The sequence below is a fragment of the Apus apus genome, chromosome 2 (assembly GCF_020740795.1).
Source record: "Apus apus isolate bApuApu2 chromosome 2, bApuApu2.pri.cur, whole genome shotgun sequence".
Classification (NCBI taxonomy): domain Eukaryota; kingdom Metazoa; phylum Chordata; class Aves; order Apodiformes; family Apodidae; genus Apus; species Apus apus.
In genome coordinates this window covers 58,970,442-58,989,280 of record NC_067283.1, presented here as the reverse complement: position 1 = coordinate 58,989,280, position 18,839 = coordinate 58,970,442, and the positions used below count along the sequence as shown (strand labels likewise).

Below are 18,839 nucleotides of genomic sequence, written 5' to 3'. Positions count from 1 at the left end.
CATTTAGCCACCTCTCAGGAACTGCTGATGTTCATGAGATGTTTAACCAATTTTTCGGTATCTTGACATTGTCACTTTTATTCCTGGAGAGAGGGGTTAACAATCCTATAACAGGTGTGATCAATAATTAAATAGTAAATATTAATCAATAACAATAGACATCCGTTAAAGAAATTAAGCTTAGACATTGATAAATTACTAAAGACCTGATAATGTAAGGCCTTAGGTAGTTGCAGCTCTGACACCCTTGGAGGAGTCAGATTGGTGGCATGGATTGATTTTCCTGGTCTCCTCCACTAGAAGCCTCACTTATATTGATATACACAAGACACTCTTCATTTAGCAAAAGTTCAAAGTTCGCTAAAAAGAGAAGCATCTCTTTTCTACTGGTGAACAGTCCTGTCCTGCTGCAGTGGAACACATAGCTGATTTCCTTTTGTACTGAGGGAGCTCTGGGAGATGTGATTTCTGGAGCTTTAGGTCTCCTGCAACAGGCAGCATCTCACCTGTAAGCCTAAATACTGTGTTACCATAAGTACACGACACTTCATAAGATGATGACACAAAAGTAATTTTTAGTGATTTGTAAAGAGTACCACGCTTACTCCTTAAATCAACACTGTTTCAACCAATTTGTTTTTCTGTTAAAAGACCCTATGCATATCATAGAATCATAGAATCATTTTGGTTGGAAAAGACCATTAAGATCAAGTCTGTCACTGACTATGGTGCTAGAAATCCTATTGTTTCTCGACTACGAATTTCAAAGGTCAGCACACAGCAGAATTTCACTTGTAGTGCCCATGCCAGAGGGCAGCACTGTCAGAAGAGATGCTGACTCACAGACAGAGGATTCCTCTAATTCCTTTAACTAAACATAAAGGGCAAGGTACAAAGTGGGGAAGGTATGAAGTGGGCCTGCCCTCCTTGGCAGTGTAGTAATACAGAAAAAGAAGTAGGTGGGGTAGAGAATTTGTTATGAAAGCAGAATTGTGGTACCATTTCTGCTATGCACAGTTGGGATATTGACCTTTTGTAAAAGTATTTCTAGACATGCTGGAATTTGTTTCTTGTAGGTGTAGTTTTACAGACATGGATTCTTAACCACTACAGAATGGTCCAGTTGGAGATAATAGACCAGGTGGTGATGTCATATGGTGGACTACGTGGAGCGGTTGCTTTTGCTCTGGTTGTACTTCTGGATGAGAAAAAAGTGGAAGAGAAAAACCTGTTTGTCAGCACAACTATCATTGTTGTGTTTTTTACTGTTATTTTTCAGGTAATTCAACTTCTTAAGCATGTTTCTGGCAAGGAGAAGGAGTCCCTCTAAAGTATCAAATGCTTAAAGCAGTTCTTAGCTAAAGGTTGCTTATTGTTTCACTCAACTGAAAGCATAATTGAACTTGTAATTTTAGTAACAAAGATCCTATTTATGTTTTCATATAGCACCATGAGAGACCAAACACAATTTCCTCTGTGCTAAAAAATGTTCAGTCTTAGCTTTTGGTACTAATAGTTCTCAAGTTAATATCTGTTTAAACAGTCTTTATCTCACGTGAATAACTGTAGGAAACAGTCCTTTTTATGGGCAAAACTATCTACCTGAGCCTAAGTGCTTTTTAAAAAATATAACTGTAAGTACTGGGACAAGAAAGTATTTAGGATCCAAAAAAAAAAATATTTTCTGGAGGAAAAAAACCAACATTAACTTAAATGGAGATACATCAATATATACCAGCTATGCATTTATTATATACATTTATTATAGAAAGTTTAAATGTGGTCACAAACTCCTGATATGTGCAGAAAATACCACATTTGGTACCATAGGAAACTTTTTCACCCTTCTGCTATCATTTTTTTCTTAGAGAAGACTTATCTTTCCCCTAGTTGGTGTCTTTTCAAACCTTTGTAACAGGAGCTGGGGTTACTGCATTATTTTGTCTTCTTAGGGGGATAAAGCTCAACTGAAGAAGTATGAGAACCACCATATAACATACAAAAATGCTCTATTTCTCTTTAACAATGACCAGCTGGTAGGAAATTTAAGATAATTCATAAGTATTTATTATCATACTTATATTCTTAGGGACTGACTATCAAGCCTTTGGTACAGTGGCTGAAAGTGAAGAAAACTGAACACAGAGAGCCAAAACTGAATGAGAAACTTCATGGCAGAGTAAGATATTTAAAAAGAAACAAACTATGGTATCTTTTGGGTTTTACAGAGTGGTTTTTTTGGAAGGGAGGGGAAAATAAAATTTCAAGTACAAAATCCTTCAAACATGCAAGTCCTCCAAATTCCAAAGATTATCTGTAGGTTGTGAATTGTCTTTGGGATTAGTCTTGTGAGGGGCTATGCAGCAGAAGGTTCTGGTCTTTCACTTGGAAATTGAATAGTGCTGACAGTGCTGGGGAAACAGCATGGCTGGAATATGCTTCTTTCTCTTGATCTAAAATAGATGAATATTTGATTGAAGATCACTAGGACAAAGCATGTGGAAGTAAGTTTATTTTTCCTTCTTAAATATTTTGTATTTATAGAAAAGATATGCAATCAGACTTTGTATCTTGCATCTTCCCATGTAATCATGGGAAGGTAGTCTGCTGTGGCCTCCTGCCAAGTGCAGACGTTAATTATATACTGAAATTCCAGATTAATGGTAATAGTTTAGGTTCAGTGTGAATGCTGTGTGTGCCTATATTTCCTTAACTTTCTAAAAGATTTTGAAACATGATCTCTTCCATTCCCTTTCATACATTATAAAGTTTTTGTTCAGTAAAAGAAAACATATATTTTAATTACAAATATGGGTTAAAGGACAAGAAGACTATAGGACACCTTTCATGGCCTTCTTTAATTCAGAAACTTTTCATATTTACACAGCTATCCTGCACTGAGTATTTTAACACATTCTTTTATGAGCTTCTAATCTTGCCTGTTTTGATGTTGAAATGAATTAACACCTCAGTAAAGGGCACGGTTTGTTTCTGCAGAGTACTGAATAAAAACATTATGCTTTAGTTATCAGAGAGGAGGGCATTCTCTATTCACATGGAGTAGGAGGGAGACAACTTATTTTTAATATAATTTTCTCCACTTTCATGTCAGATATATCCTGAGGCAGTAATTAATATTATATTCAGGAATAATCTGTATCAATCATGTTCTTCTAAACCTACCATGCTGTATATTCTGCCCTAATCACTCCAGTGTCCAGAGTGAAATATTAACAACCATATACAGAAAAAGACAAAATTCTAAAAAACCTCAGGATTTCTATCAGTCATCTAATATACTGGCTGTAGGATTTTGCCCTAGATAGCAAACAAATGTTGCCTATTTCTACTCTGAGGGAAGTATGGATTCCTGAACAATCTAAAAATACAGTAGGAAAATTTTTCAACTGATTTAATCACCAACACTAACAGTGGCTGATATATATTTCATAAGGCAAAACTGGAGATGGCAAAATAAATTGATAAAAAGATTCTTAAAATTGATTAAAATGGGGACTAAAGTACCTTTTTGCTGATACCCTTATAATTCAAGAATAGTTACTAAATTTATAAAGAAATTATTGGAAAGCACAGGACCTTTGAAGAAATGTAGATAGTAGTTTGTATTTCTGTAAATTAGGAAAAAACCAAACGTTCTTAGCAGCAATAAAAATATTCTGTGTAGTCACCTAGTCTAATCTGACATAAATTGAACTATTTTCTAATTATGTATTTTATTGATGTAAATACACTAATTCTGCTTCTGCTTTCCTAGGCCTTTGATCACATTCTTTCTGCTGTAGAAGACATTTCTGGACAAATAGGACATAACTATCTGAGAGACAAGTAAGCAGTAACTAACTTGGAATGTTGAAATACTGCTAGGAAATTTTATCTGTAAATTAAAACTTTGTAAGCCTAGGAGCTTAGAGACAGCAAGGATGTAAAAATGGAGTTTAAAAGGTTATACATAAAAGTTCCACAGGGCCAAGTGCAAGTTCCTACACAATGGTGAGTGGCAATCCTAAGCACAAATGCAGGCTGGGTAGAGAATTAATTGAGAGCAGTGTTGAAGAGCAGGACTTGGGGGTGTTGGATGACAAGAAGCTCAGCATGAGCAGGCAACGTGTGCTTGCAGCCCAGAAAGCCAACCATATCCTGGGCTGCATCAAAAGAAACATGGCCAGCAGATCAAGGGAAGTGATTCTGCACCTCTACTCTGCTCTTGTGAGACCCCACCTGGAGCATTGTGTCTAGTTCTGGAGACCCCAAAACAGGAAGGACATGGAGCTCATGGAGAAAGTCCAGAGCAGGGTCATGAAGATGATCAGAGGGCTGGAGCACCTATCCTATGAAGACAGACTGAGAGAGTTGGGGTTGTTCAGCCTGGAGAAGAGAAGACTCTGGGGAGATCTTATAGTAGCCTTCCAGTACTTGAAGGGGCCTACAGAGAAGCTGGGGAAGGACTTTTTACAAAGGCTTGTAGCAACAGAACAGGGGGTAGTTCTTTCAAACTGCAAGGGTGGATATTTAGATTAGACATTAGGAGGAAATTCTTCAATATTAGAGTGATGAGACACTGGAACAGGTTGCCCAGAAGAGCTGTGGATGCTCTCTCCCAGGCAGGTTGAAAGGGGCTCTGAACAACCTGATTTAGTGGAAGGTGTCTCTGCCCATGCAGGGACTAGATAATGTTTAAGATTCCTTCCAACTCAAACCGTTCTATGATTCCATATACTGAAAATACTGGAAATACAGCAAATGTGAAAATAGCGACTTTTGTCCTCTACAACTGGAATCTTTTTCTTCCACAGTTCAGATCAGGCATTCGCAAATCACAGAATCACAGTATTGTCACAGTTAGAAAAGACCTCTAAGATCACCAAGTCTAACTATCCACCTAGGAAAAAAAAAACCCAAACCAACAAACTAAACACCCACATAAAACCACAACCACACATCCCACAAACCCAACAACAAACAACTCACAAAAAACCCACCTTGCCCACTAGCACCTGCCCTGAAGTGTCTCATCTACACATTTCTTGAATGCCACCAGGGATGGTGACTTAACCACCTCTCTGAGCATTTCGTTCCAGTGCCTGACTACTCTTTTGGTAAAGGTAGTCTTCCTAATATCCAGTCTAAACCTAACCTCCCATGGTGCAACTTCAGGCCATTTCCTCTAGTCCTATCATGACTCCCTTCACCTGGGAAAAGAGGCAAATACCCACCACACTACAACCTCCTTTCAGATTCCTTTCAAGTCCTTCTTATAGTGAGGGGCCCAGAACTAAACATAATACTCGAGGTGCAGCCTCAGCAGTGCTGAGTACAGGGGCATGATCGCTTCCTTACTCCTGCTGGTCACACTATTTCTGATGGAGGTCAGGAGATGCTTTTGCCCTTCTTGGCCACCCAGGCACACTGCTTATTCAGTTCACATTCAAAGATCAGATTCTCTCAAGATCTGAGAACTGGCCAGTACCACAAACATTTAACCTAAAATATTGATGTTGATCCTTCTCTGAAATACTCCTTCGTATGAACTTTATTTGTATGTGTAAACACTAAAAATGTATCTACCATGATTGTACTAGTTGTTTATCCTATTTGTACAAAGGTTATGTTCAACACCTCTGAAAGTGGTGGCAGAGGGTGCCTTGAAATTTAAGCTGATTAGTTTGAAATCAATAATGAACATTATGGATCACTTCCATCCTCCTCTGTTAATAGTTGGTTGATCTTGAGAGAAGTGAAAAATGCAGACTGAAATGCAGCTGAAAAATACAGACACCATTTTCTTTGAAATATACATGAAGAGTTACCATTGTGATGGGGAAGACTTCCATTCTCTAGATGAATACATGTGAAAAAAAAGACATGAAATCTGGAGTGTTATTTAAGGTTAGGAGGTCCTTCTCTCCCAGGAGTTAGTTAATTTCATAGGTGCAGACAGTCATAGTTCCAACCCACTAATGTCCTGTTAACTCAACATATTAATTCCAATCCAAAAGCCATGTGGTTGTGTTAGCATTCTGCAGAGTACTTCCCTAACCCTAGTTGAGAAGCTTAACTTGAGCATTATGCTCATATAACTATACAACTACTAGGCTGGAGCTAGACTTCATCCGAACTCAAGCAGAACTGCTCACCTGACTGTACCTAATTATAGGGACAGTTTCAATTATTTCCTTTTGCTCTTGTTCATTAATGTAATGAAGAATTTTCATGAGGCTTCCCAAATAGAACATCCTCTTTCATCTGGCCTAATTATTTACAGAATGACAGAATTGTTCTGGTTGGAAAAGACCTTAAAGATCATCGAGTCCAACCATTAACCCAACTCTACCAAGTCCAGTGCTTAAACCATGTTCCTAAGCACTACATCTGTACATCTTTTAAATACCTCCAAGGATGCTGATTCAACCACCACCCTTGGCAGCCTATTCCAGGATTTGATAACCCTTTCAACGAAGAAATTTCTTCTAAAATCTAGTCTAAACCTTTCCTGGTGCATCTTGAGACCCTTTCCACTTGTTCTGTTGCTTGTTACTACGCAGAAGAGACCACCAAACCCTACCTCCCTACAACCTCCTTTCAGGTACTTGTAGAGAGCGATAAGATCTCCTCCCCTCAGTCTCCTGTTCTCCAAACTAAACAACCCAGTTCCTTAACCACTCCTCATATGACACGTTCTCCAGACCCTTCACCTGCTTTGTTGTCCTTCTTTGGACTTGCTCCAGCATCTCAATGTCTTTCTTGTAGTGGGGAGCCCTAAACTGAACACAGTACTCAAGGTGCAGCCTCACCAGTGCTAAGTACAGAGGCACAACCATTTCCCCACTCCTGCTGTCCACACTATTCCTGATACAAGCCAGGATACTGTTGGCCTTCTTGGCCACCTGGGCACACTGCTGACTCATATTCAGCTGGCTGTCAATCAACACATCCTTTTCCTCTGGGTAGGTTTCAACCTGCAGTGTTGCATGAACTGGTTGTGATACAAGTGCATGACCCAACACTTGGCCCTGTTGAACTTCATTCACTTGGCCTTGGCCCATCAATCCAGACTGTCCAGGTCCTTCTGTAAAGCCTTCCTACCCTCAAGCAGATCAACATTCCCTCCCAATTTAGTGTCATCTGCAAACTTACTGAGGGTGCACTAGAACCCCTTGTTCACATAATTGATAAAGATATTAAACAGAATGGGCCCCAACACTGAGCCCTGGGGAGTACCACTCATGACTGGCCACCACCTGGATTTAACTCCATTGATAACAACTCTCTGGGCCCAGCCATCCAGCCAGATTTTTTTACCCAGCAAAGTGTGCCCCGGTCTAAACCATATATAACCAGTTGTCCAGGAGAATGCTGTGGGAAACAGTATCAAAGGCTTTACAAAGGTCCAGGTAATTTACATCAAGAGCCTTCCCCTCAAGTTTACGTTTTGCTAATAAATTTCAGTAGGCTATAATACAAGTTTTGAAATACTGTCTTGCAGATGGAGTCAAATATTTTCAAAGCAGCAGATTAGGGTTTGACATTTTAGACTGTAGAATCATAGAACAGTTTGGGTTGGAAAGGACCTTTAAAGGTCATCTGGTCCAACCCCCTGCAATCAGACGGGACATCTTAAAAATGATCATGCTGCCCAGAGCCCCACCCAACCTGACCTTGAATGTTACCAGGGATGTGGTTTCTACCACCTCTCTAGGCAACCTTTTACAGTGTTTGACTACTCTTTGTAAAAAAATTCTTCCTTATATCTAGTCTTAATCTACCCTCTTAGAAAGTAATATCCTAGTAACAACAGAAAGAATAGCTTAATGTAGATTAATGATTAAGTTTGTGGCTTGAGGACTAATCTAATGTATTTTGAATGAGGCCACCTTAAGTCGGCTTCTTTGGACTACATGTGTATGAATGTGCTGCTGTCTTAAAGAAATGGCAGCCCCTAACATCCTCACTGATGTGCTCAAGTGAAGCAGTCTGAACTAGAGACTGCTTGTCAGACATTCCGGCAAGGGATGGAGAATAGTTATCAATTCTGTGAATAATGTTTATCAACAAAGATATTTAAACAATCCAAATAAGAAGTTGTACACAAGATAGTCATTGGGCAAGATGGATAGAATAAATTCGAATAGTAGTGTCCAAAGTTGCCTCATGCCCTTTAGAGAAAATCTTGAGGAAGGCAGTTGGAAGTAAAGAAGCCTTTATTATCCAAAGCCTAAATATAAAATGGCAATCATTCTCCTATCAGACAAGCTTAGAAATACACATCTCTTCTATCCCCACTTAACATCAATGGCATGAATAAGGCATCTTCGTAAGTGGTTTTAGAAGGGCGCTGTTAACTGATTTTCTAGGCTGGCTGTCCTACAATACAACTGAGGGAAAGCAGATTCCCTTCCAAAGGAGGAATGAAAATTAAACATTTAGAATGAAGCTATTCAGTATAGCACTGCATAATCAGAAGTGGAAAAATAAGGTATCATGATCTCCCAGAGTATAAAATGTCCTAGTGACTCTGAAATGGGATACTGTAATTATAGTACTCTTGCCATTGCAGTAGTGTTTGTAAGTGAAGCTATGAAATGCTTTGTGACAGCTGCATAACTCCGTAATAGGCTTTTCCTTAACTTTCTTTAAATGTTAACTGAAAAGCTTCAAAACACAAATCCCTCACATTGATGTGTTTATAATTTTTTTAAAAATGCTTAGCTCACAAAAATATAATTTATGTTAAGCTAGAAATGCTGTGAAACTAAAATCTCTTGTTGTAATTTACACAGTTTGTTTAAATTACCAGGTGGTCCAATTTTGATAGGAAATTCCTCAGTAAAGTACTGATGAGAAGATCTGCTCAAAAATCAAGAGACCAGATCCTTAATGTTTTCCATGAACTCAACTTGAAGGATGCAATCAGCTATGTAGCTGAGGTACTTGTGCACACTTGTTGACATATTATAGTTTTATTTGGGTTATGGATTGTTGTTGGTGTTTTTTGTTTTGTTTGTTTGTTTTTTAATTTAAAATGTATAATCTAAAGTTGATATATAGCAGGAGATGTCTAAAAGAGAACTGTTGTAATTTCTGCTCTGCTTTTTTTTTCCTTTTTTTTTTTTTTTCCTAGAGGTGTTTTGATTCTCAATATCGCCTGTTTGAGTGGCTGTAATTCTCAGTATTATATAATCCCTTTGGACTTACAGTATTTTTAAATGTGATGGATTTTGGATTATACTGAATAACTTTGTTTCTATATCCATCACATTTAAAAATACTGTAAGTCCAAAGGGATCAGGCAAACTACTGTCTTTCTAAATGTGTTCAACAGAGCCTGACTCCTGCAGCACAGTGGCTCTATATGATCAGAAAACTGATTTTAAAGAAGCTCGCTTCCAAATGGTGCGGTTATATGACCAAAGGAGTGGACTGTGATAATCTCATTCTGCCAGATCACTGTAATGCTAAAAAACTGGGAAGGGTAACTTTAATTCAAAGGTATTATACCACCCACACTTCAAAAATTAGGGTTAAAGTGATATACTGCAGATATCAAACACAGTCACACAATTGTGACATTTAGAGAAACTAAAGACGAAACAGGATAAAATTTTTAGGTTACAGAATGGAAGAAAGTTACTGGCCTTCTGCAGGAATACCACTTCCAGACTGGAGTAATGTTAGCAGTTTGTGAAAGAGCTGCTAATCTTCTTTAGTATGAAACTGGTCACCTTAGTTCAAATCAACACAAATGTGCATTATTCATACAGTTTAGAAGAAAGCTACGAATAGAACATTTTGAACATTTTAAAATTAATCTTTGAATTGGTAATCTATCTATGCACACAACCTCCAGCTGAACTCATTTTCACAGCTAGGTGATAAACCAATTTATTCATTTTCTAAAAATAAAATATATTAGTGTGATACTATTACTATTCTCTTTTACAGAAAATGAGCTATAGCCAGGCAGACATCTTTCAGTGAAACATGGTATTTCAAAGATCAAATTCAGAAAATAAGATTAAATTCAGAAATTATGTTAGTGTGAAAAATGGGGAATGGGTTGCAAGATAAACAAATACATCCTTTTGAGATTTGGTAAATTACCCTTTCAGTTTTCAGAGCATTTAATCTGAGGAACTAATTTCCTTTCTCATGGTGCTTTCTAGGTCATGCCTCAGAGGAAGAAAGTTAGATAATTACTTTCATGTTGAGGAACATGAGACTCATGTTCAGATTTACTGCTGAATCTGTTACATAGATTCGTTACAGTATTTTTTTCTCTTTAAGAGATGCAAAGGTCTCCAAAATTCACTAAGTCATGCAGATTTAGCCTCAGATTATTTACCCAATAATGTCCTTAATCCCATATAGTAATGTCAGATTAAATTAAATTATTAATTTTTTAGGAGAGTTGCCTTTTTCATTATGCCTTACTGCACTTCACAACACAAGGAAACTAACTTTGCCTACCCTAGTTCAAATACTATTTGTATATATTGTGTCTTGCAGACAAATTCTGTTGGTGGTTGTTTATTGATCTGATAATACTAGACAAAGAAATTAAAAGTTCTCCAGTTCTACAAAAGATTTGCAACACGGTTTCTTTCAATGAAATAAATTATGTTAATATGCCTGATCAGTCATGAGGTGTGAATACTAAAGTTATTCCACCTTTCTCGTTTTAATACCTGCTACTACTGTTCTACACTATTCTAACAAATTTTACTTGACTTTTGAAATATATTTTTGAGCTAGTTATCTGTGACTTACAAACTGACATTGGAAAGGGAGGAGGAGTAAAGATCTGCTACCCCCAGTTACTTGCTCTCTTTTCACTTGCAAGAAACTCAGGACTTTAAAAAAGTATTTTATAAATTTGTCTTTTTTTCAGCTCTGCTGTTGTGGTGCATCTGTACAACAAACAACACTTTGAGGGAGTTCAGTCGGAACCTAAATAAATTTCTTGCCATGGTGAGGAGAGAGCCTAATCTAGGCAACCTGAAAATAACACAGAACAAGTGAATAGAAGTAACTCAAAATACTTAGAGTTCATAAAACACTTAGAGTTCATAAAACACTTAGAGTTCATAACTTCTTCTGGTTAAAATTTCCTCCACTAATTATATGGTATGATGTATGTTTGAAACATTAAATTTGGTTTGAAAAGAAAGTCAGATGCACTAAAGAAAATGGACAGGATGATGCTGACTGAGAATTTATTTTTTTTCCCCTCAAGTTTTCTGTCTACAGAGGCCAGAGTGTACTTTTTAATGCCACAGATCTGATCCAACACATACTGCTGTTGACATATATGTGGGCTACTGCAGTAAAAGGAAACATCTCTTTGATTTGCCCTAATAATATAAAAATGTAAAGAGAACACAATACAATTAAAGTTGGATAAATACAGATAAAATATCTTTCAATATTCTGCAAGGGAGATGGTTTTTCTTAGTGTATTCATTGCAGTTTAAAATGTAGAGACCTGCTATGTGATTTCTCTCAGCTGTGATTCAAAACCATAGATATTTTCAGCTCATATAGCTATGATGTCACTTCAACCTCTTCCTAAACTAGAGATTACACAAGAAGTACTTGAAGACAGTACTGGAGACCGTTTCTGAGCTTCTCCAGCAATTCACTTCTGTGCCACCAGTTTTAGAACTAAGGCAAATCTCATCCCTTCAGCATCTCATCTCTTAATTCTCTAACCTCTTTCAAACGGTTTTGTAGACTTCAACCACCACTTAAGATTTGCTGCTTCCAGTCTGGGAGAGAACAGTATACTTAGTGTTGTAGTTTTGAAAATGCTACCATTAGTGCAGTGATGTGTTGAGTCATAAAAATCTGCATAGACATCCCTATGCACTTGGCTTGCAGTGGGGTACAAAGTAAAAGGTCAAGCCCTGACAGGGTCTGTGAAGAGAAAGAATTAGACTGTAAAAGTGCATGGATATAATTTGCAAACTGCTTAAGGACTAAGCAATCACTCGTGTCCTCAAAATAAAATCACAAAAGTGGAATAGTCTTTCTCCTAGCTTTGTTCATTGGGATAATGTCAGTCAATGTAAAGAAATTATAAAAACAAAAAAAGGTTGTATTTGTTACTTAAATACAAGTTCTACTCTGCGTCTTATGCCATTTGCATACAGCAACATCACAAATTATCTTCATTTTCTGATACACATTTTGCCCTAGGTGTTTACAGTTGTACTGTATCTTGTTTCTTTCTGTGGCCAGGGAGAACGTAGAGGTTCCTTAGCATTTATACGTTCTCCAAGTACAGACAACATGGTAAATGTGGATTTCAGCACCCCACGCCCAAGTACTGTGGAAACATCTGTCTCTTATTTACTGTAAGTAATGTAGACCAATTATGGGGTTTGGGTTTGTTTTCAATTTTGTGGTTTTGTTTGGTTTTTTTTTGTTGTTTTGCTTTGGTTTGGGTTTGTTTGGTTGGTTTTTTTGGTATTTTTTTATGTTGTATGTGAGAAAATGGAAACAGTATTATGAAAAAAACACAAATTACATGGGCTTAATTCACTACCTTTTTGAACTTCAGTTAATCGTTCTCCCACTTCAAGTTGGTAAACACTGCTCTTATAGAACAGGGCGAGATGTCTTTTCTCTGTCCCTTCCAGAAAAAGCCAGAAGAAAGGCAAGGAAAAAAAAAATGCTCCCTTCCTAACCTTTTCACTATTTTTTCACTGGACAGACTGTGTGCTATTTAAGCTGAGAAATTAATACTACGCCTACCTGAAAGACAAAAACCAATAATATTTTAACATTTCCCATTAGGTATTTCCTTGCTCATGTTCATTCATCTGATTTTTACCTTTCTTTTTTTAAAAAAACTTCATCTTCCATTTCTTCCCCTTGCTCCCTATTTTCCTGATTTTTCTTTCTCTTTAGCAATTACTGATTTTTAAACCTGCTGGTTTTATATTGTATTATTCTTCAGGAGAGAAAAAGCTGGACCAGTTTGCCTTGACATGCAAGCTTTAGAGCAGAGGAGGAAAAGTATCCGGGACACAGAAGACACAGTTGCTCATCACACCCTACAACAGTACCTGTATAAACCCAGGCAGGAGGTGAGAGCAGAGGGCCATGATTGGAGTGTTTTCTAGTCTAAAACTAGGAGACATTAGGAAACAAATCTTGGGAGTGAAACTCAAAAGGAAAGAACCCATCTGCAAAATCTGCACCCTTGAGAAATATATCTATATTCTTTCTCATTAATGAACATGCCTCTTTAACAGAACTAGTGCCTTGCCTCTGGAATACAGAACAAGGTTGCCTATAGGTTCTGAAGCAGGATTAAATTGAGTGTATCAACTGAAGTAATTCAGACATTTATAGGGAGAAATTTACTTTGAATGACAAGCACTCTTAAGTACTTAATTCCTGGATTTACCCTTATTTTATGATGGAGAAAAATAAAAATAGGAGTTTCATTAATGTCTTCAAACTAGCCTTTTGTTCATTTTTTTTTTAATGGAGTTGTTTACATTTGTATAATACAGATTGAATGTTTCCATCTATATTTCTAAAAAAATAAATATTTTCTTCCCTTCCTGGACACAGCACAAACATCTATACAGTCGACATGAGATCATGCACAATGAAGATGAGAAACAAGACAAGGAGATTTTCCACAGGACAATGAGGAAGCGCTTAGAATCTTTCAAGAGTACCAAACTAGGAATAAACCATTCCAAGAAACTCAATAAAATCCACAAGCGAGACCGGGGCCAAAAAAGGGTAAAATACTTGCACAGGGACCCAGGTTTAGCCATCTGTTATACAAACTAAGGGGTGAGGAGGGAAGGAGGACTCTGAAAGGTTTCTATGTCCTTTATTTATCTCTCTCCTATAGAATCTCATGACCTTAAATGGCCTAAGCAAGAAAAGATTAAACTATGAGTTAACTCAAGGGGCATATTTCTCACATACTGCCTTTTTCTGTGCTTTGGGACCCTTCTTCTGAGTGAGAGAGTTTTGATCAGCAGATCTTGAGTCACTCTACAACACCATGGGTAGATGTTTCAGTGTAGATGTCACAGAGTAACACTATAGCATAAAAGATCCCACAAAATTTGCATGAAACTAAGAAGGAACATAACATACAGTCAAAGATCCTTTCTTTTCCTGTAGTGAGTGCGAGTGTAGGGGGAGAGACTAATGACATCCATATTGAGTCTCAAGCAAAGACCACAACAAATCTCAGGGTTATACTGCTGAATTCATTATTTCAAAGGATGTCACTGCCATTGCTACTTGATGATAGTAGCATTTTTGCTAACTTTGTTTGTTTTCTTTCAGCGAAACAGCAGTGTCATACCAAATGGAAAAATACCTTCAGAGAATCAAGTACAAGACTTTACTTTGAAGGAAAAAGGTAAAAATACTCTTAGACCAGTTTAATTAACTGCATCTTACCAGCTACATTATTAGTAAAGCATCACTGAATAATTTTATGATACACAACAGTGAAGCTGGTATTAAGAAGGGACTGGGAGTCACAATTTATAACTCAGAGTGGGTATCTGCTCCATGCTTTAATGTAGTGTCTCAATGATTTAGGAGTTTGTTTTTCTAGGCAGCTAGGTTGTTTTCTAGACAACCCACATTTAAATGGCCTTTTTTGATCACATTTTTAAAATATCACATTTAAATTTTGAAACTGAACAATGCATTGCCTACAATGTAGATGAACTTTCAGCTTCCTTTTAGATAAGTTGCACAGAGAAACTTCTGCTAATATTTCTCTTTTTCATCACATCAGGACATGTCTGCCCAGGGCACCATGCCATATAAAGCTCAGTGGCTGAGATGACATTTTGATCTGAGCTAAGGTCCATTTGGTTAGAAGGGTCTGAATCAGAGTTGACACTAAGCAAGCACATTAGAACCTGAAAAGAGTATAGCTTTGAAAGGAACACACAGTCAGAGGCAAGTTTCAGTAGTATTTCACCTTTCATGCACAAATCTAACACATTGGTCAATTTTGAAACTGTAATCTGAACATGACTGCTCTAGGAAGCATTCCTAGCAGATGTTGGGTCTGCATGTAAAGCTCCCATTCTTTCACCTCTTTGGCACTGATGTCAGTCATAGCAAGATGTGACGGACACTAATATGGTTGTTGTGTAATTATAAAATAATATATATATTTAAAAACTGAAACATGGTTTAAAAGCCACTAAACTAACTCTGATTTGTGTTCTTTCCTCTATGCATGTAACCCTTTGATCTCAAAGAGGATTAAAGTAGAGAGGGATTTGTTTTCTCTCAAAAGCTCCAAGCAAAGATATTTTTCTTTATGTATGTTCTTTAAAAAATTTCCTGAGCATTATTTTTCTTTGACTGACAAAGGTAACAGAGGCTGGATGAAAAAGTGTAACATTCGAGAACATTTTTGCATGGGAAGAGCTTTCTGAATACCTATGAGTAGGTCATTCATTGCTATCTTGTTAAAGAATACTGTGTATAGATGTCATCCTCAACTTATAAAAAAAGCATCATTGGATAACAATCTTAAAAATGGTTAAGCAACTGTTGTAAAACTGATTCTACTGCATCAGAGGTGTCAATGACCTCACCAGGTTTGAAATCAGTCAGGATACTAAAGCTGACCTCATCAAATGATGAAAATACAGTGACTGGTCACTGTAATGGGACAACGATTGTCAACATATGAGTATTTAAGACACAGCAGCAGCACTGGTGCCATATCATAGGTTGGTTTGTTTCAGTCCTAGGAAAGCAGATCATTCTGTTAGCCAAAAGCTTAGCCAGAGTGTGAAATCTCTATCACAGCACTAGATAATAGTGGAAGCCAGAAACCTGTGTTGAGTTTATTGAAGTAATTCATATATAAGTTGCAAGCTCTATATACATTCACATTTGTATTTCAGTGCCACAGTGGTTGATCAAATTTTGCCCTTATCTAGATAGCTGTTATATATATGTTTGATAATTATGCCAGCATAAAAATGACTGAAATAGCATTTTCTGTCAGAACTAATAAAAATCTCAAATCAAATTGGACTTTTTCTTCCCCACCCCCCCCACCTAGATTTGGAGTTTTCTGAATCAGAAGAAAACAATGATTATGAAACTTTGCATCGAGGCAAAGGAGCTGATTTCCTGGCTAATGTGACAAAGCAAAATTTCACAGATAATCCTACCGGTAAAAATATTAATTACTTACAGAGATTACATTTCTTAAATGTTAAAAAAATACTAGAAATGTTGCTGAATTAACCTTTATTTTTTGTTTTGATTTGATATATTCTATTAGGAAATATATTTGATTAATATTAATGTTAACAGACAACAAGCAGGGTTTCTCCTCATAAATTCACAACTTCCTCAAATCCTTACAGGCTCATAGAAGTCACAGAGAAGGACAGATTTGTAGAATTCCTGAATTATCCATTGGACTTTATTTTAAGCCCTGAAAGGCTATAGAACATCAGATTGAAAGTGCATCACTACATATAACAGAAATTATATGACTTATAATATTTTAAAATTTAGTATTTCTCTTTAGCACTTTTGAATTTTCTGCAAGCCACTGTATGCTTCATATGTAACATGATGTATACTGTAAGAAAAAAAAAAACGTGTGTTTGTACTCATTTGGAAGACAAGTTGATACAAACTTTTCACTGTGCATAACGAATTAAATGTTTGACAACATCTAACTACACCTGGAACTCGATGCAGAAATAAGTGGATGGCAAGATGCAAACCAATTTTTAAAATGTCTTTTTGCAATTCAAACACTTTAAACTTGTTGTCTGTAATAAAAGGCTCCTATAACTTACTTTTGATTGCTCTGTGGCCTACTTTAGCTCCCTCATACATATCTCATTCCATTATAGAGTCGTGTAGTTTATACTTTTGCATTTTTTTGTCAATCTTTTGTTTCTTTTTTATGGATTTGATTTTAATTTTCTGCAGTTATTTTATATGGTGCTTTACTTTGCTTAAAATTTGCTGATTTCTTCTTTCATTGGTTTTCATTTTTGTATCAAATATCTCAAACATAACTGTGTATTAGATGTAGTATCCAATTTTTCTTTTTAGTACAAATCCAAAATTACTACCAATAAGCAAGATAGAAAGAGAAACCCATGTGTATACAATAGTTTGTGTATTGGTCTATTCACATCTATGCGAGCATGTATCCATCTATTTTTTTCCCCACTAAAGCCATTCTTTTACAAAGCATCTTGCTGATGCTTACCCAGAGATTATTTTGATTAACTGTATTTGTCACTAATTAACTTTTTTTTAGGAATTGATAACCCAGTATTTTCAGCTGATGATGATCAGAGCATCTACATGAAGTTCTCACCATGGTTATCTGGTGAAGATACTGTGGTACCATCCCAAAGGGCTCGAGTGCAGATCCCATATTCTCCAAACAACTTCAGAAGGCTCACTCCATTCCGGCTCAGCAATAAATCAATAGATTCCTTCCTGCTAGCTGATGACCCAGAGGACCAACCCAGATCTTTTCTCCCAGAATCAACACATATGTAATATTTTAAAAGATAGCATCACCTTCATTTTTAATCAGCATTCCTATCAACCCTGACTACTGACAAGTAAACTTACTTTGCTGATTTTTCTTCTCCTAGAGCATCTCCTTCCTTCCTGAATTCTTCGTACAACTAAACATCTTCTATTTTCCTCCAACTTGGATAACAAAACATCTTGCTATTTTTCCTTCTGCAGATGAACTGGCCAACTATTTAGGGTCCAATTCTTTGTTAGGTTTACAGCAGATAAGGGTCCTGCTCTTTGTTTTGGCTTGAATAATTTAAATACCAAGAAATTAGTATTCAACTACCAGAATATTGTGCACCCATTTTCAAGAGGCTCCAGCTGTCTTGATTAGTCAATTCTAGCTAATAAATATTGCACCTGAATTCCCTAACAGGTATTAGGTAATTTTGATTCAACCCCCTTGAACAGTGATTAGTCCTTCAAGTAACAGTGTCACTACTGTCCTTAGATGTAAGCAAAGTAGTCTGAATCCCCAGAAGGACAATCCAGTTGCTGATGTCAAGGGATATGGTTTGCCCGTAACAGGTCAGATCATTTAACCCATTGGACACTATTGCATTTGGTTATACAATAGGAGCAGCAGGGCTAGACCAGCAATGAGAGCTAAGTCTCTCACTCTTAGCATTATTAGAATATGACTTTTTACTTTGTTGCTAAGAAGCCTTGAATCAGTTCTAAATATTTGTCCAATTTATCCAGTGCCCAGGAAGGCAAAATAGTCCCACTGCTACAATGCAATTATTCAATGACCCCGCTGATGTCATCATTAAATTACATAAGAAAGGGTTTTAAAATGAAGCATGTTTACTGTAATGCATCAGAATTGCCTTGCACAAGGAAGATAGTTACACAACAGCCAGACTGTGGAAAAGCAGAATTTAATTTTTGGTTAGAACCTTATTCTTAAACTGTGAGTATATCTTAATCCATACCTTACTTGAAACCAGAAAAATCCTTAGCTTTCTGATGCAGTAAATAACTTGTTTCTTCTAATGTGCTAAAGGCTTAAAATTAAATTGGATCTAGGTTTAAATGAATATCCTAGTTGCTCTTTAATTCTTGCTTTGTAAAAATTTTCCTCACTATAAAAAGCAGCCTTCATATTTATAATAAACACAGTGTGATAAGTGAGGTGAGTCAGGTCACAGTTCAGACATCATAACTGAATATAACATAGGGTACTGTGGGGATTACAGAATGAAATGCAATAGTCATTATCATCATGGATTTACTTTTCTGGAATT

At 36.8% G+C, this 18,839-nt stretch overlaps 1 protein-coding gene across 1 annotated transcript in view; it reads left to right on the top strand.

Annotated features, from left to right (window-relative positions):
• The window catches only part of SLC9A3 (solute carrier family 9 member A3), a 51,021-nt gene extending 33,106 nt beyond the window's left edge, over positions 1 to 17,915 (top strand). The window contains exons 7-16 of the mRNA XM_051611751.1: positions 1,077 to 1,279; positions 2,090 to 2,179; positions 3,776 to 3,846; positions 8,816 to 8,945; positions 12,256 to 12,371; positions 12,977 to 13,106; positions 13,600 to 13,776; positions 14,338 to 14,413; positions 16,094 to 16,207; positions 17,321 to 17,915. Coding sequence (XP_051467711.1) covers positions 1,077 to 1,279; positions 2,090 to 2,179; positions 3,776 to 3,846; positions 8,816 to 8,945; positions 12,256 to 12,371; positions 12,977 to 13,106; positions 13,600 to 13,776; positions 14,338 to 14,413; positions 16,094 to 16,207; positions 17,321 to 17,568 — 1,355 coding nt within the window. The 3' untranslated portion in view covers positions 17,569 to 17,915. The remainder of the gene's footprint in view (positions 1 to 1,076; positions 1,280 to 2,089; positions 2,180 to 3,775; positions 3,847 to 8,815; positions 8,946 to 12,255; positions 12,372 to 12,976; positions 13,107 to 13,599; positions 13,777 to 14,337; positions 14,414 to 16,093; positions 16,208 to 17,320) is intronic.
• Positions 17,916 to 18,839: the final 924 nt, after the last annotated feature.